Below are 14,835 nucleotides of genomic sequence, written 5' to 3'. Positions count from 1 at the left end.
GCCTAACTCCGTAACTCTCGCCTCGAGAGCAGCAACCTCGGCGTCGCGGACCTCGAGCTCTCTCAACAAACGAGCTGTCTCCTCCCGAGACTGAGCCAGCTCTCGCTCCAGCTCGCACTCCTTCTGCAAGCGCAACGGTTAGCTCATGTAAATCATTTCAAGCAATCATAGAAAAGTTATAAAGTTCAAAAATGAAGAAGACGAAAGGTTCATACCTGGCGACCTCGACCGCCGACAAGTTCCTCGACGGCAGTAGCTCGCAGCCGGTTGGCTACCCTCCATAACGCCACAAACCGAGACGGCGCAACCTGCATTTTCAAATAAGAAGTTCTCAATAATTGGATAAGTTCAATCAAATGTGTTCTTACACAAAAATCATACAAATTAGAGGCTCACCCTCCGAATCAGATGCTGCCACTCGTCTAAGCAAGCATCCGTCACAGCCACGTCAAAGTCACGCAGCTCGGAGATCGTCGTCCTCCCGGTCCCGTCAGTGTACTCGAGGGTCTCGGGGTACTCTAGGGGCTCGATGCCCGCTGCCTCAACCTCCTACAAAGACAAAGGATTGCCATTAAATCGATGATCATTCATCATACTTTCGAAATGATCATAAGGAGAGTAAATGCTCACCACAACCGGCCAATACGCCAACCTCCCGTAGAGGAACGCTGAGTAGTCCTCACCACGAAGCAGAAGGGCATCACCGCCAACGCCTGCCAAGTCAGCCTCCATCTCAGCTTCAGAAGGCTCCCTGAATATCGTCCTAGGAGGATCGATGGGAACCGTCAAGACATCCCGAGAGCACTGACGAGCCAGGCGCTCGCCCAAATACCACACAGGACCCATCGACGTCCTCAGCAGTATTCGGCTCGAGCTCCTAGGTCGAAGGACCTCAGCCACGAAAGGAGGAGCGTCAGCGTACTCCGCCCAAGGCCTGGGCACCCACCGGGAAAAGACAAGCAAGAAATCATTCTTATGATCGGTTAAAATGTAGTAAAGAAGCAAAACGAATATAAGTGAAATGCTCACGCTGTCCAGCTGAAGAGCGTTCACGTCCCGCCGGTAGACACCATGAGAGGAACGCTTGCTCCTCGTGCAACACATCACCCAATCCCTCACAATGGGATAGGCCATCTCCAGCGGCTCCGTCCTCTTGGGCGAGAGGCTCGGAAAGTAGGAGTACACCCACGCCTGTGAAGCAAGATAGTCAATAACGATCTTTCGTAATTCGATATGGAAAAGAAGTGATTTTAGTCTAAAATGAAGGTTCATACCTCCAACAGTAGTCCAGGGCCGACAGCACCAGGAGAAGTCCCCTTCTCCATTAACTCCGAACAAACCATGGCCCTCATGAAGCGGATGAGGATCGCAAAACCAGCAGTGACCCAGTCCCAACGTCCTAGGGAGCTCAGGTCAGAAAGAAAGGGAAGAAGCTTCGTTGACAGCCTCTCTCCCTTGTCTCCGAGGTAGATCGAAGATAAGAACCACCAGAGCCACAAGCGGGCCCTCTACTCGGCTGTACAGGGAGGAGGAGCCATCTCTCTCCCGTCAATCACCACCAGCGTCGGGGTCTTCCCCGCAAAGTAGTCTCAGACATAAGAACTAGGCACCAAACCAGGCACTGCACCAGCCTTCGACGCCACGTTCCAGCCGATCAACCTCCTAGCCTCGGTCGAGTCCACCCTCATGGCAGTCTCCGGCCACTCCACCGCCTCGGTCCCACACGGCAGACAAGAAATCATGCCGTAGTCCTCCAACGTGACTCCCACCTCACCAAAAGGCATGTGAAAAGTGGAAGTCGTGTCCCAGTATCGGTCCAAGAAAGCGCGGACCAGGCTAAGGTTAGCTCGCAGCTTCCTCTTCGCGATATCCCTCCAAGCCTCCACCAGGGCGCCAAATTCTCCCTGCTCGATCATGGCTCGCTCCTCCGCCGACAGCCTCTCGTAGCACGCCATCGCCGTCGTGTAGCCCGAGAACGATATGATGTTCCCGACCTCCTATTGTGATTTGAAACAAAAGCTATCTTTAGTTTGAATAAAATTGGAAAAGATATGAATAAATGAAACAAAAGAAGATGAGTGATGAGTGATGAATTCAAGATTACCAAGCTCTTCACCGTCCTATAGGACAGGTGACCCTCCGCAACCCAAAGCAAGTGCTTGCTGTCCCAGGTCTCAGCCCACGCAGGTGCTCCCCTCAGCTGACGAACACCTCGCCCAACGTTGGCCCGCCTCGGGGCCTCCTCCTCCTCCTCCTCGAGGACCTCGTCCTCAGCATCTCAGCAGCTGCCCCAACAGAAGTGAAAGCCTCCTCGAGAGCACAAGAAGCGTCAACGGTTGTGTCTATATCCATGGGAGCTCTCCCAGAAGTAGAAGCCTCGTCACCTGCAACGTTAAAGTAATTTTAGGCCGCGGCAAGTGACGACGGACCTTGAATAGGGGATTTTCGAGTTTTAGAAGCCCCGAAGTCGCTCTTTTCTCGCCATCTTTGGCCGTATTCCCACAAACCTGATCACTCATGTGGTAATTTGGGTTAATTCAAGCCTAAGTTGAAGCCTAGTCATGGGTTCGAGTCGAAATTTCGACAACATTTCGTTATAACGGCGATTATGCCCTAGAAAAGTGTCCTGAAAAAGCCGTCACAAAACAAAATTCCGAGATGGTAGGAAGTTTACCAATCATCCAAGGATTCCAAATATCAAGTTTCATCGCAAACGGGCATTCCTAAGGCTATGTTCGAAGCAATTTACGGTTTAGCTGTGAAACCGTCACAATTTCACTCAAATGCCCAAAACTCAACGAAAATTCGAAACAAACACATGGTTATAATCCTTATACTACCAATTAGCCATTTAAAAGGTCAATTTTATAAGGCAAGATCATTTGGGGGAAAAGCCCAAAATTTTCGACATTTTAGGGTTAAAAACCCTAAATTTTGTCGATCCAATTCGTCCATTATAGAAGATTAATGCAAGAATGATATACATACCTCGATTAGTCATGGCAAATGCAAGCTTTTGGATCAAATTTTGGCGGAAATGGTTGAGATTTGAGAGAGAAATTGATGATTTGTGTTTCGAAATAATGAAATGGAACCCCTGTTTCATCGCGCTTTTACGCAGGAAAGACACCCCCAGGAATAGACGCAGCTCTGTTGCGCCTCTTCCAAGAGACACGACTCTTGCTGCGCCTCTTTCTTAACTTCCCTTCATACGAATTTTCAAAAATTCGTTATGAGTTCGTTATTTGTGGGCCCATCTTTGGTGCGCCTCTTCCCTGATGCCATTTTATCTTTTCTGGTCCATTTGACGATTATTCTTCGGTCAGACCCGCATTTCTAAGCCAACTGCAGACTATTGTACATTACTTATTTATTCCAAGACCTTGCTTGTCACAACGAGCAAGTATTCTCTGACAGGTGTTTCGACACGCCTTCATTATATTCCCCCAGCGAGAGTAAGCGGATAGACAATCCCTCTCGAGACATGGAGATCAGTTCCCGATAAGGTTTCCCCAACGAGAGTTCACGACATACAATCGTCCTTCTCAAGTTCTTCTGAGGTTTGTTTGAAGATGACCCAAGCAGATTTCTCCCAGCAGTTCCCGCATGTGTCCTGCTACTCACGATATTTCTTGTTTCCCCACGGAGTGCGATAACGGTGTCGTTCTCCAGAAGTTCCCAGACTGGTAGAGTTCTTACACTCGAGCCTTGGTTACCCCTTAAGTTGAACTTATATTTGGCCTCCTCCCCATCGATGCTTTCCTTTAGGGTCCCATACCCTAGAGCACAATCCATATATATCTTTTAGGTCTTACCCTTAGCTCCTACGCTTACCTTTAGCTCCTACGCTTACCCTTACTTCCTACGCTTACCCTTAGCTCCTACGCTTACCTTTAGCTCCTATGCTTACCCCTTAGCTCTTATGCACCTCCAGAAGCATCTCGAGGAAGAAGTCTCAGGTATGGTCTCTTCCTATGGCTGGCAAGCTTCCTTACGTAGTCTAATGGACTTTAAACGACCCTCCCCGATAGTCGACAGACTCTAAAATGTTCCCGACGTAAGGTCCTTGGTTCAGACCTCTTGAGCCGCCTCGCATCGCCATAATCGTCAGTTTGTAATCTTCGATTGACCTGATGGCTATACTTTGACTTTCGCCTTGTCCAAGCCTCGGTCAAAGTGGGGGCTCTGTAGATACCTCATTTCTGCACCTCCCGCAAACTACTCGGTGATGATTGGGCCGCATGTTTGGTACGCGGAACGATTTGTGACAGTTCGTAAGTTTATTGTCAAGTGATTGCTCAAACATTTATGTCTACCTCTTAATTGTCATCTACGCGCCGATACGGTCGTTTTGACAGTAATTAGAGTACATTTGGAGTCCGGGCCTAAAACCGTCTTCATTTTCTGATAACCGCTAAATCCTAAGTCATAATGTTCTGGAATGTTCCGGATATTTCTATTCCATATTTCACAATCTTTTAATCTTTGGTAAAAAATTTCCCGTAATATTCACACAAAATATCAAGGAAAATAGGATTAATCCGTTATTCCATAAATCAAACACGGAAATCTTTCTTCCGCAGGAGGATACCACTTGGGAACAGACGCAGCAGGTGCTGCGCCTCTTCCAAGAGATGCAGTGCATGCTGCCCCTCTTCCCAAGTCCTTTTCTGCGTATTGTTTCGTATCTTTTCATATCTTTTCGAGATTCACTTCCAAAGTTGATGTGACCATAATTAGAGCTTATTTAGACCCCGAATTAGCCTTGTTCCCATGCTTTTTAGTGCATATTTCGGTCATTTATTATCTTTAGTCCTTTATTTTGCATATTCTTTGAGGTTTTTTTTCCTTGGTAGGAAAGGAGTGCAAACCTTGCATTTTCATGGCAAAATGAAGCTAAATTGATTGAATTCAATGACCAAGCATCAACGAGAAGACACGACTAGAAGGCCTTTGTACATACTATAGTAGATGGGGAATTATGAGAAAAGATCCTTGCATCCCCGAGGAAATCCTCAAGGATTCTATGAAGAAAAAGGAACAAAAGAAGAAAGAAAGTAGCTGTAAGACAATCCGAGCGGATTGTCCACAAGACGCCCGTCCAAGAGGGGCAATCCGAGCGTCTTCCCCCAGTGGACGCCCGTCCAAAACAACCCCAATCCGCCCGTCTTCCCCAGCTGGACGCCCGTCCAGAATCACCACAATCCGCCCGTCTCGTGCCCTGGACGCTCGGATTGTCTGTCAGCCATTTCGTCTTCAACAAGTTTCAAGGAAGGATGCGCATATTTTTCTAAGACCGGCGAAAAGGAGACCGGAGTCTCGCTTGAGACCGGCGATTTCTCAAGGACTTAATCGTCATTTAAGCCGTTAGTAAACCCTAATTTATGTAACTAATCCCCACTATAAATACCCCATTAGGCTAATTAGAAGAGCATGTTCTTCTTAGCAATCTCTAGGGTAGTTAATATCAATCAAATCTCTCTTTAATTTTATAATCAACATTTAATCAAGTCTTAATACAAGTTTCATTTCCTTAATTTCTCTCTTGTTCATCCTTTGTTTTGGGTAATTGAAGATTATTTGGGTTATTATTGGGAGATTGACAACCTTCAAATCAATCATCAAGTACTTCTATTATTCTTTGCTTTATTATTGGAATCATTAGTAGGTATAATTCTCTTAATCCCTTTTTAATTATTGTTAATTATCTTCATTTATTCATCATGTTTCACTTTGTTGGTATGATTGACAACCTTGCTAGCATGTTCAACATGATAATAACTGAGTAGTTTCCTTAGCTAGGGTTAATGGGTAATTAGGGGAAACCAATATGGGGGATGATTCATGCTTAAATTAATATGTTTTCATAGTTTATTTGCTTGCTTGTTGTGATCTCAACTTATGCACATGTTATGTTTGATGAAATGCGAGCCTATGAATCCTTGCATTTTTTACCCATCACCTATCTTTTCAATGAGACTTGTAAGACATAAACCAACTCGAGTCTCATTAGACCATGCATATAGTTGACTAGGGAAGATTAAGTCGACTTGTAGGTGTTGTACAATCTAATCGATTTCGCACTGGGACCCAAACTTTCCTAGGATTGTAAGATATAAACCAACTCGATCCATCACAACAATAATTGCTTCCTTATAATTTGAGAATATGTTTGTATGATCAATTCCCATGAATCCCCTATGACCCCATGACACCCTAGTGCCTTTTATCAATTGTTTACACCCCTTTTTAATCATCTTGCTTGTTTACTTTTATTGCTATTTAGTTCAGTGATCTTCTACTTCAAACCCCAAATTGTGACACCCTTAGACACCGCTAGTTGCAATTGAAAATCTCATCTCAATTCCCGTCCCTTGTGATCCGACCTTTACTTGCCTCTTTACTAATTGTAGAGTTGTTTGTGAAGTTATAAATTGTGTTTTGGTCTAGGTGCTCCTAAAAACAAGTACCGAAAACTAAACCTCCAAGTGAGTCCGGCCAAAAATGGCGCCGTTGCCGGGGACGGTGTTAACTTGATTTAGATTTTCTTATATTGTTATTAGTTGTGTGTTTCTTTGCCTTGGGGAAGTAAAACTTCTCAAGGTTTTTTCTAATTATTTTCAAGTTGTTTGATATTTTGCATGTCTAGAAGATCACAAGGTAACTTGTTACTCTTTGATCACGAAATTGAAAGGACTTTGACAACCAATAGAAGACTTGCTAGGAGAACTTTGAGAGGTATTGGTGAGGTGTTAGATATTCAACCAAACACTATTGAGTTCATGAACCTTTTTGCAAGAGAAGGTGAGGAGAACCCAACACCAAATCAACCCACAATGCCTAAATTTTCATCACATTCCGTACCCACCGAGGAGAACCTACCTAACGGTACTCCCACACCACAACACTTAACCGGAAATTTTATTGCCAAATACGCATTTATCCAATTAGTCGAAAGAAGCCAATTTGGGGGGATGCCTAGTGAAGACCCTCACTCTCACATGGAGACTTTTTGCGACTATTGTGATGCGTTTTCTCAAACCGGTGTAACTCAAGACCAAATTCGATGGGTCTTATTTCCTTTTTCTCTAATTGGCACCGCAAAACAATAGTTGAAAGGCCTTGATAAGGCTACTCTCGGAATTGATTCTTGGAAGAAATTGGCTCTAGCTTTCTACAAAAAAGTTATATCCACCGGAAAAGACTAACATGCTAAGAGCTCAAATTACGGGCTTTAAGCAAAGAGATGAAGAATCCTTGTATGAAGCTTAGGAGCGATTCAAAGGAATTTGTCGCTCATGTCCTCATCATGGACTTAGCAAGTGGTTCTTGGTACAACAATTTTGGAACGATATTTATGAAGACTCAAGAAACATTCTCAACATGGGATCAAATGGAATGTTCACCGAAGGTGACGACAATCAAACTTGGAACAAGATTAAGGAAATGGCGGTCTATAATTCACAATATAGTAGACCTCGCAAGGCTACTAGAGGAGGAAAGCATGAAGTGGACTCTATTACTCAATTGGGTGCTCAAGTTAGTGCTCACATTGATACCATCAATTTGAAGTTCGAAAAAGATATGGCTAGACTTGAAGAAGCCTCAAAATCACCAAAGCAGCATGTTAATGCCATGACGGCATCTTCATCAATCCCAAGTGGGATATGTGAGAATCGTGGAACTTTGGGACATGACCAAAGTGAATGTAGGGGAACGAATGAACAAGTGAATGCTTTTCAAGCATACAAGAGTGGTACCCCTTATTCAAACTATTACAATGAAAACACCAAATTCCACCCAAATCTCTCATACAAAAGCCAAAATGTTCAAAACCCTCAACCAACATACACCCCACCTCCCATGAGAAACCAAAATCAAAGACCCTTTTACAACCAAAACCAAGTTTACCAAAATCAAACTCCATTCAATCAACAAAATGACCAAGGTTTTGATGTTCAATAAGCGGTCCTCCAAATGCAAAAGAATCAACAAGAGTTTTTCACTCAAATGCAAAAGGATAGTCAAGCAAAAGAAATCACTGTCAACAACATCCTAGCCCACAACAAAATGTTGGAAACCCAATTAACTCAACTAGCATCTTCAAGCTCACAAAGACAAAAGGGGCAATAACTGCCTCAAAGTAATCCCCCGAGACATGAAACGGTTAGTGCCATTCACTTGAGAAGTGGTACGAGGTATGAAGCACCGGAGAAGCAAGTTTAGGATGAAGTTGTGGAAGCTAGAGACAAAGAAGAAGTTGTGCAAAACTCCAAGGATGGAGAACCATCAAAAGAAGAAGTTTCAAAGAAAAATGAAGACAAGGCCAAGGAGAAGGAGCCCATTGTGATTAGACTTCCTTTTCCGAGTCGTCAAGCCAAGCCCCAATTTGATGACCAACTTGGAAAATTTATGGAAATTGTGAAGAATTTGGAAGTCTCAATTCCTTTTACGGAATTAATCAATCACGTGTCGGCCTATGCAAAATATATGAAAGACATCCTTACGAAGAAGAAGTCGATCCAGAAGCTTGAGACTATCGCCTTCACTAAGGTGAGTAGTGCAATACTTCATGGGAGTTCACCTCCAAAACTTAAAGATCCGGGAAGCTTCTCAATACCGTGTACCATTGGCGACACCACGATCAACAAAGCCTTGTGTGATCTAGGAGCTAGTGTGAGTGTTATGCCGTACTCGGTGAGTAAAAGGTTAGGGAAGGGAGAGCTTAAATGCACCAATATCACACTCCAAATGGCCGATAGACGAAGAAGACACCCTTGGGGATATGAGAAGATGTTCCCGTAAGAGTTGGAAAATTTTTCATCCCAGTGGACTTTGTCATTGTTGACATGGAAGAAGACTCCAACATTCCAATCATTCTAGGTAGACCTTTCTTGCACACCGCGGGTGCGGTAATAGATGTGAAGCATGGAGAGCTCACTTTAGAAGTGGGAGATGAGAGCATAACTTTCAATCTTGACAAGACTATGAGAGCTCCCCGTTTGCATGAACCATGTTTTATGGTTGATCATTATACACTACTACAAAAATGGGCAAAGGAATCACTAATAACACACCAGTTTGATTTTCAAACCGGTCTCTTATTATAAGAAACCATTGATTCCACAAAACCGGTCTCATAAAAATTGATAACAAATGTGTCCTAAATAAAACCGGTCTCTTATCTTTTTATTAAATAAAAAATTCACTCTAATAATGGGCCTTCAACATATACTTTGTACTTAGCTTCCTAATTAAACACGTTCAATGCACACGTTTCCCAGGCCAGAAGCTTTTCATTCCTGCCAAAATTTGCCGCGTTTTTTTTCGTGCCAAACTTTACCCCAAAGTATTCAGTTGTAAGCATCCAACTATTATTCCATCTTCTCTTTCGTTTATCACCACCGATCATCATCGGAGCAGTAGTCGCCGTCACCGAAGCAGCAACCTCGCTCTTTCAGGTAATTTTTTTTGTGAATTGCAATTACAGATTTTGCAGTAATTGATTTCAAATTTGGGTTAATTGATTAGAAATTTGGGTTAATTGAAATTACAGATTTTGCTTCAAATTTAATTGTTCTTATGTCGAGAAATTGGACGATGTTTTCTAATTGTTCGTATGTTGTTAAAGCCTTAGTTTTCTAATTGTTCGTATGTTGTTAATGCCTTATATTCAAGTCATTCTATCAAATATTTGCTGCCTTAGTTTAACAAATGTCAAACCTATTCGATTTGTTCATGCTTTTCGAATAAGTCAATACAGTAGTGCCATTAGGGTAGGATTTTGATTTTTTGATTAAAAATCCACTATGAGTTCCTTGTTATTTGTCTATTATTTGTTTAATTTAGTATAATTTCTATTCCTATTAATGCGATTGATGATTAGTTTTAATTAAATGCTGGGTTTCGATTGTTCGAACTATTACCGTATTAAGTTTTTATGCTGCCTCTAATTAAGTGCAAGTCCGTTGAAGTCAAGGTGTTATTTGGCTCTTAATTTATTATTGAATAGGTTACAAAGCTAATAGTGATTAAGGTAGTGAGTTCAATTTCATTGGATACTTGAATTTCATTTAAAAATTATGATCTGATATAGAAACTAGAATAGTGAGTTCAAAATCCTAGTTTTCTGTTTGGGAAAGTTTAAAATTTCAAATCCTCAATTGTTAAGTAGGAGTCATTCTTTGCTGACCAACGAGCACCTTCATTTATCCCTGACCCTGGTCGTTTTGCTCTAATTCTTCAAAGGAAAACGACAATGTTTATTACTTTATTTTTCCCTCATGGCGCGGCCTTTACCTTGGGGTTCTCATCCTGGCCTTTACCTTGGGGTTCTCATCCTTAAAAATACAAATTTGTGACTAATGGTATTATCCTTCACAATATCTTTTTGGTCATCATTAAATTAAAGCACCAATTGTTATAAGAGACAGTCTTATAGTATAAGACTAGCCCAAATAGAAATAAGCCCACTTCATTCACCACTCCCAACCTTTCTTTTTTTTCCTGTGCCTCATTCGTCTTCCTCAGTAAGCCACCAATGTCCCAAGTCATTCATCCCGTTCTGCACCCAACTATCTCAGCCACCTGTAAACACCGGACTCCACCCAGACCCCAGATTATGGCCATCATAACCCCTCTAAAATTCATCCCCAACTCCATGAGCATTTAATTTAAAACATTAAGTTGTCATGATTAAAACTAGGGATTCATACACCAAAATTCTTACTCTACAAAAGTTAAGCAAAACTCCCAAGTTTACAACGAAAGGTAAAGTAAGTTCAAAGACTCGGGTTTTCTATTTAAAATTGTCAGTTATAAAATTAAAACTTGTACATGTTAAAACAAGCTTGTGTGTTAGTTAATACATACCTCTATTGAGCATAAAGCAAAATGTTTTCAGCATAAAAACATGAATATTCAAGTTAAAAGATTTAGTTAATGTTTAAAAGTTTGGATTTTACCCTATATTCAGGAATTTAGAAGCTAAATATCCAAACCTTTTTGTTGGTAATTGACGTCCATGGTGACTTGCGAGTGGCGATTTGTTTTCCTGATAGTGTATTTAAGTAGTGAGAGAGAGGGTCGATGGAAGGTGATGGAGTCGGCGATCATAAATGATGGCGAAGGTGGCCTATACGTGGATTGAAAATGTGGCGGTGGAGTAGGTGGTGGCTGGTTCCGAGAATTTATTTCTATTTTGGTAACAGCCTTACCTCGAACTCTATTTTCCACTATCCTTAACCATCTGTTATCCTTGGTTGATAAAGGATATCTCATTAGCCCTGCATATCTGAGCTCAACTTAACTTTGATACGCTTTAACTCCAGTCCAAACGCCTCTATCACATTGTCAATCCTTTCTTTGTATTAAAGAGTCTATTCTGAAATCTTGTATTATTTCTTCAATTCTGCCAGTTGGTAATGTTCTGACCCCTGAAAGACTTATCCATCCATGGTTCCAACTTTGAGAGTAATATCCTGCTACAACAACAGTAAAAAAAGAGATGGGTAACAGTCTCCTCAACTCCTTCACAAATGCAGCACAGACCGTTGTCACACACTCCAATCTTCTTCACAATTACAGGAGGCACAAAATCATGTACTCCGCACAAAGTTCCTGAAACATGCCTCTAGGCACAAAAAGATGTTACTCCTCCAAACTCTGTGCGCGATAAATGTTTTACCTAGGACACAACAGCCTTCATAAACCGACATTAAATAAGGCAGTATTATCTATTTGTGTATCTTTCTGATATGACCCCGTTAGGATTTTCTCCTCTTGTTAGATTTGCTGCCTCGATCATCCTTGTTTCGTTTCTTCTCACTCTTACTACTTCCAGCCTTGCTCGGGGTCTCATGCTTGCTTTTACTTGATTTCACACTGATTAAGCCGCTTGAGGATATCTTCCCTTCACCATTCTGAAGAGCTGTTTCAAGATCTCCCCCAATAGAATACTCTTCAATCAACTTGAAGTCCAATAATTCCTCTGCCTTGGCTTTCATATCATCCTGTGAGAACAAGCAAAGTCTCAGTGCCTCAGTACATAAGAGTAGTTATGTGAAAAATACCAAGCTGCTCCAAACTACCTTCACATGCTTTGCAGCATTGTCTAAATCTTCATCCAAGGTTATTTTGTGAGGTTTCAACTCAACCTGCATATAAAGGACATGGAAATAATAATAATAATTATTATTATTATTACTCGCGTCAAATTTCCGCGCTCAAGAACTCACGAGAATGTCATATATAAATTATAAACATTAACGTCAGTATATAAATTATAAACATTCAGAAATATTCTGCATTTTCTATTAAGTTTTGCACTTACCGCTTTTTTTTGGGTAAAAATGTGAGAATATATTAATAAATATAAATAATAATTACTTCATCATTCAAGTGATTAGAATCACTCTACAAAACTTCATTCTTGTACTCCTACTGCATTCTTATTCTTGTCAGAAGTACTTACCTTAGAAATTTAATTTAACCTAAACTTGTCAGAACTACTTAGTAGTTTGTATATGCTCAACCAAAATAATCTTATGTGTTTGTGTAGATATGGACCGGAGTTGGATATCAAAATCAAAACCGGGTGACCCCGAGTATATAGCTGGTGTAAAAGACTTTATTGATTTTGTTGTTAAGAACTCTAGAGGTCGTACAAGGTTGTCTTGTCCTTGTTATAAATGTCATAATTTTCTGCATAAAAGAGTTGATGAAATACTTAATCATCTAACCAAATCAGCTTTTGATAGAACATATACTATTTGGATTTGGCATGGGGAAGATAGGGAAGAAAATGTTCGGACTAATACGCCCGAAGTTAATACAAGTAATAAGGGTGATAGGATAGAGGATATGTTACGAGACGTTCAAGAAAAGTTTGATGAAAATCCGGCTGCATTCGAGTCATTGTTAACTGATTCCGAAAAGCCCTTATACACAAAGTCGCAAAAAATACACGAGACACAAGTGTACTTAGATTATATAATCTGAAGGCAACTCACGGTCTGAGTGATACGGGTTTTACAGAATTACTTCAAGTAGTGAAAGATATGCTTCCAAGTGATAATGTTCTCCCTAGTAAAACATATGAGGCAAAAAAGATATTATGCTCAATGAGCTTACCTTATGAAAAAATTCATGCCTGCCGTAACGATTGTATACTAAATTATAATGAGTATGAATTATTAAATAATTGCCCTACTTGTAATATCTCCCGGTACAAAAAAAAGGAAAGGAACGCCGGCTAAGGTCTTATTGTACTTTCCTATTATACCAAGATTTGAACGTCTTTATTCGAATGCTAGTGATGCAAAAAATTTGACATGGGATCATAATGGCAGAATTAAGGATGGTAAACTTAAACACCCAGCTGACTCCCCACAATGGAGGTTTATTGATGGAAAATTTCCCGAGTTTGGTAAAGAAATTCGAAACTTGCGCCTTGCATTGTCTACTGATGGCATGAATCCATTTCGTTCTCTTAGTACAACCTATAGTACTTGGCCTGTAATTTTGGTTACGTATAACTTACCTCCTTGGCTATGCATGAAAAGAAAGTTCATGATGCTTACCTTGTTAATTTCTGGCCCTAAACAACCAGGAAACGACATCGACGTGTACTTAGCACCCCTTATAAATGATTTAAAAATTTTATGGGAAACGGGTGTAGAAGTTTATGATGCATATCGAAATGAGTCATTTAACCTTAGAGCAATGTTGTTTTGCACTATCCAAGATTATCCTGTGTACGGTAATTTCTCTGGGTATACCGTTAAAGGAAAAGCACCTTGTCCTATATGTGAGGATGGTACTATGGGAAAGTGGCTTAAATCATCTAAAAAGAATATTTATGATGGACATCGTTGTTTTTTGCCTGATGATCATTCTTATCGAAAGTTGAAAAAGGCTTTCAATGGGGATCAAGAATTCAAAAGACGACCAAGAGTGTTAATTGGTATAGAAGTGTTTGAAAAAGTGAAAGACATTCAGATTACTTTTGGCAAAAATCGTGGATCCACCCTTCCTAAACAAGGATATAAGAAATGTTCTGTGTTTTGGCGCTTACCTTATTGGAAACATTTGTTTGTCAGACATTCTTTGGATGTAATGCATATTGAGAAAAATGTGTGTGATAGCTTAATTGGTACACTACTAAATGTCCCGGGAAAAACAAAAGACGGTGTTAATGCTCGAGATGACATAAAAGCATTAGGTATTAGGAAAGAATTACACATTGTTGATAAGAACAATAAAAAGTTTTTGCCTCCAGCCGCTTATACAATGTCCAGAAAAGAGAAAAAAGAATTTTGTGAGTGTTTAGCGGGTGTAAAAGTCCCTGAGGGTTATTCGTCTAACATCAAGAGTCTTGTGTCGATGGAAAATTTGAAGCTTGTAGGTCTTAAGTCTCATGATTGTCATGTTTTGATGCAACATTTACTACCCGTGGCTATTCGTTCAGTTTTACCGAAGAATGTTCGTTCAACTATTATAAAATTGTGTTATTTCTTTAATGCTATATATAGCAAAGTCATAGATCCTAAAGACTTGAATTCCTTGGAAAGTTCAATTGTAGTCATTCTCTGCCAATTAGAGATGTACTTTCCTCCCTCATTTTTTGATGTCATGATTCATTTAACTGTTCATTTGTTGAGGGAGGTCAGATTTTGCGGTCATGTGTACTTGAGAAACCAATATCCTTTTGAAAGAGAAATGAAGACTTACAAAGGGTATGTGAAGAACCACTTTAGGCCTGAAGGTTGTATTGCTGAGCGGATTCTTTGTGAAGATGCTGTAGCATATAGTAGTGCACACCTAGGAAATACAAAG

The 14,835-nt window shown here is 40.8% G+C and overlaps 1 protein-coding gene and 1 non-coding gene across 2 annotated transcripts; both read right to left on the bottom strand.

Moving 5' to 3' along the window:
* Positions 1 to 7,209: 7,209 nt before the first annotated feature.
* Positions 7,210 to 7,316, bottom strand: LOC141626065 (small nucleolar RNA R71). Its single transcript, XR_012535793.1, has one exon. It is a non-coding gene; the product is annotated as a small nucleolar RNA R71 (small nucleolar RNA).
* Positions 7,317 to 11,731: 4,415 nt separating this feature from the next.
* Positions 11,732 to 12,175, bottom strand: LOC141621750 (RNA cytidine acetyltransferase 1-like). Its single transcript, XM_074438004.1, has 2 exons — positions 12,090 to 12,175; positions 11,732 to 12,011 (listed from the first exon to the last, which is right to left on the bottom strand). Exons 1-2 carry the CDS (start codon positions 12,159 to 12,161, stop codon positions 11,766 to 11,768), a joined length of 318 nt encoding a protein of 105 aa, XP_074294105.1. The 5' UTR covers positions 12,162 to 12,175; the 3' UTR covers positions 11,732 to 11,765.
* Between the last annotated feature and the right edge of the window lie 2,660 nt (positions 12,176 to 14,835).

This window comes from Silene latifolia, chromosome X (assembly GCF_048544455.1).
Source record: "Silene latifolia isolate original U9 population chromosome X, ASM4854445v1, whole genome shotgun sequence".
Classification (NCBI taxonomy): Eukaryota; Viridiplantae; Streptophyta; class Magnoliopsida; order Caryophyllales; family Caryophyllaceae; genus Silene; species Silene latifolia.
The sequence above is the reverse complement of the archived record's forward strand: the minus strand, read 5'-3'. Positions and strand labels throughout refer to the sequence as shown.

What these genes read in the sequence shown, in the direction of transcription:
- LOC141621750 (XM_074438004.1), bottom strand. Translation starts at nt 12,161, where the DNA reads ATGCAGGTTGAGTTGAAACCTCACAAAATAACCTTGGATGAAGATTTA. An exon ending in ATGCTGCAAAGCATGTGAAG is followed by an intron (nt 12,012 to 12,089) that starts GTAGTTTGGAGC and finishes TTGTTCTCACAG; the next exon opens with GATGATATGAAAGCCAAGGC.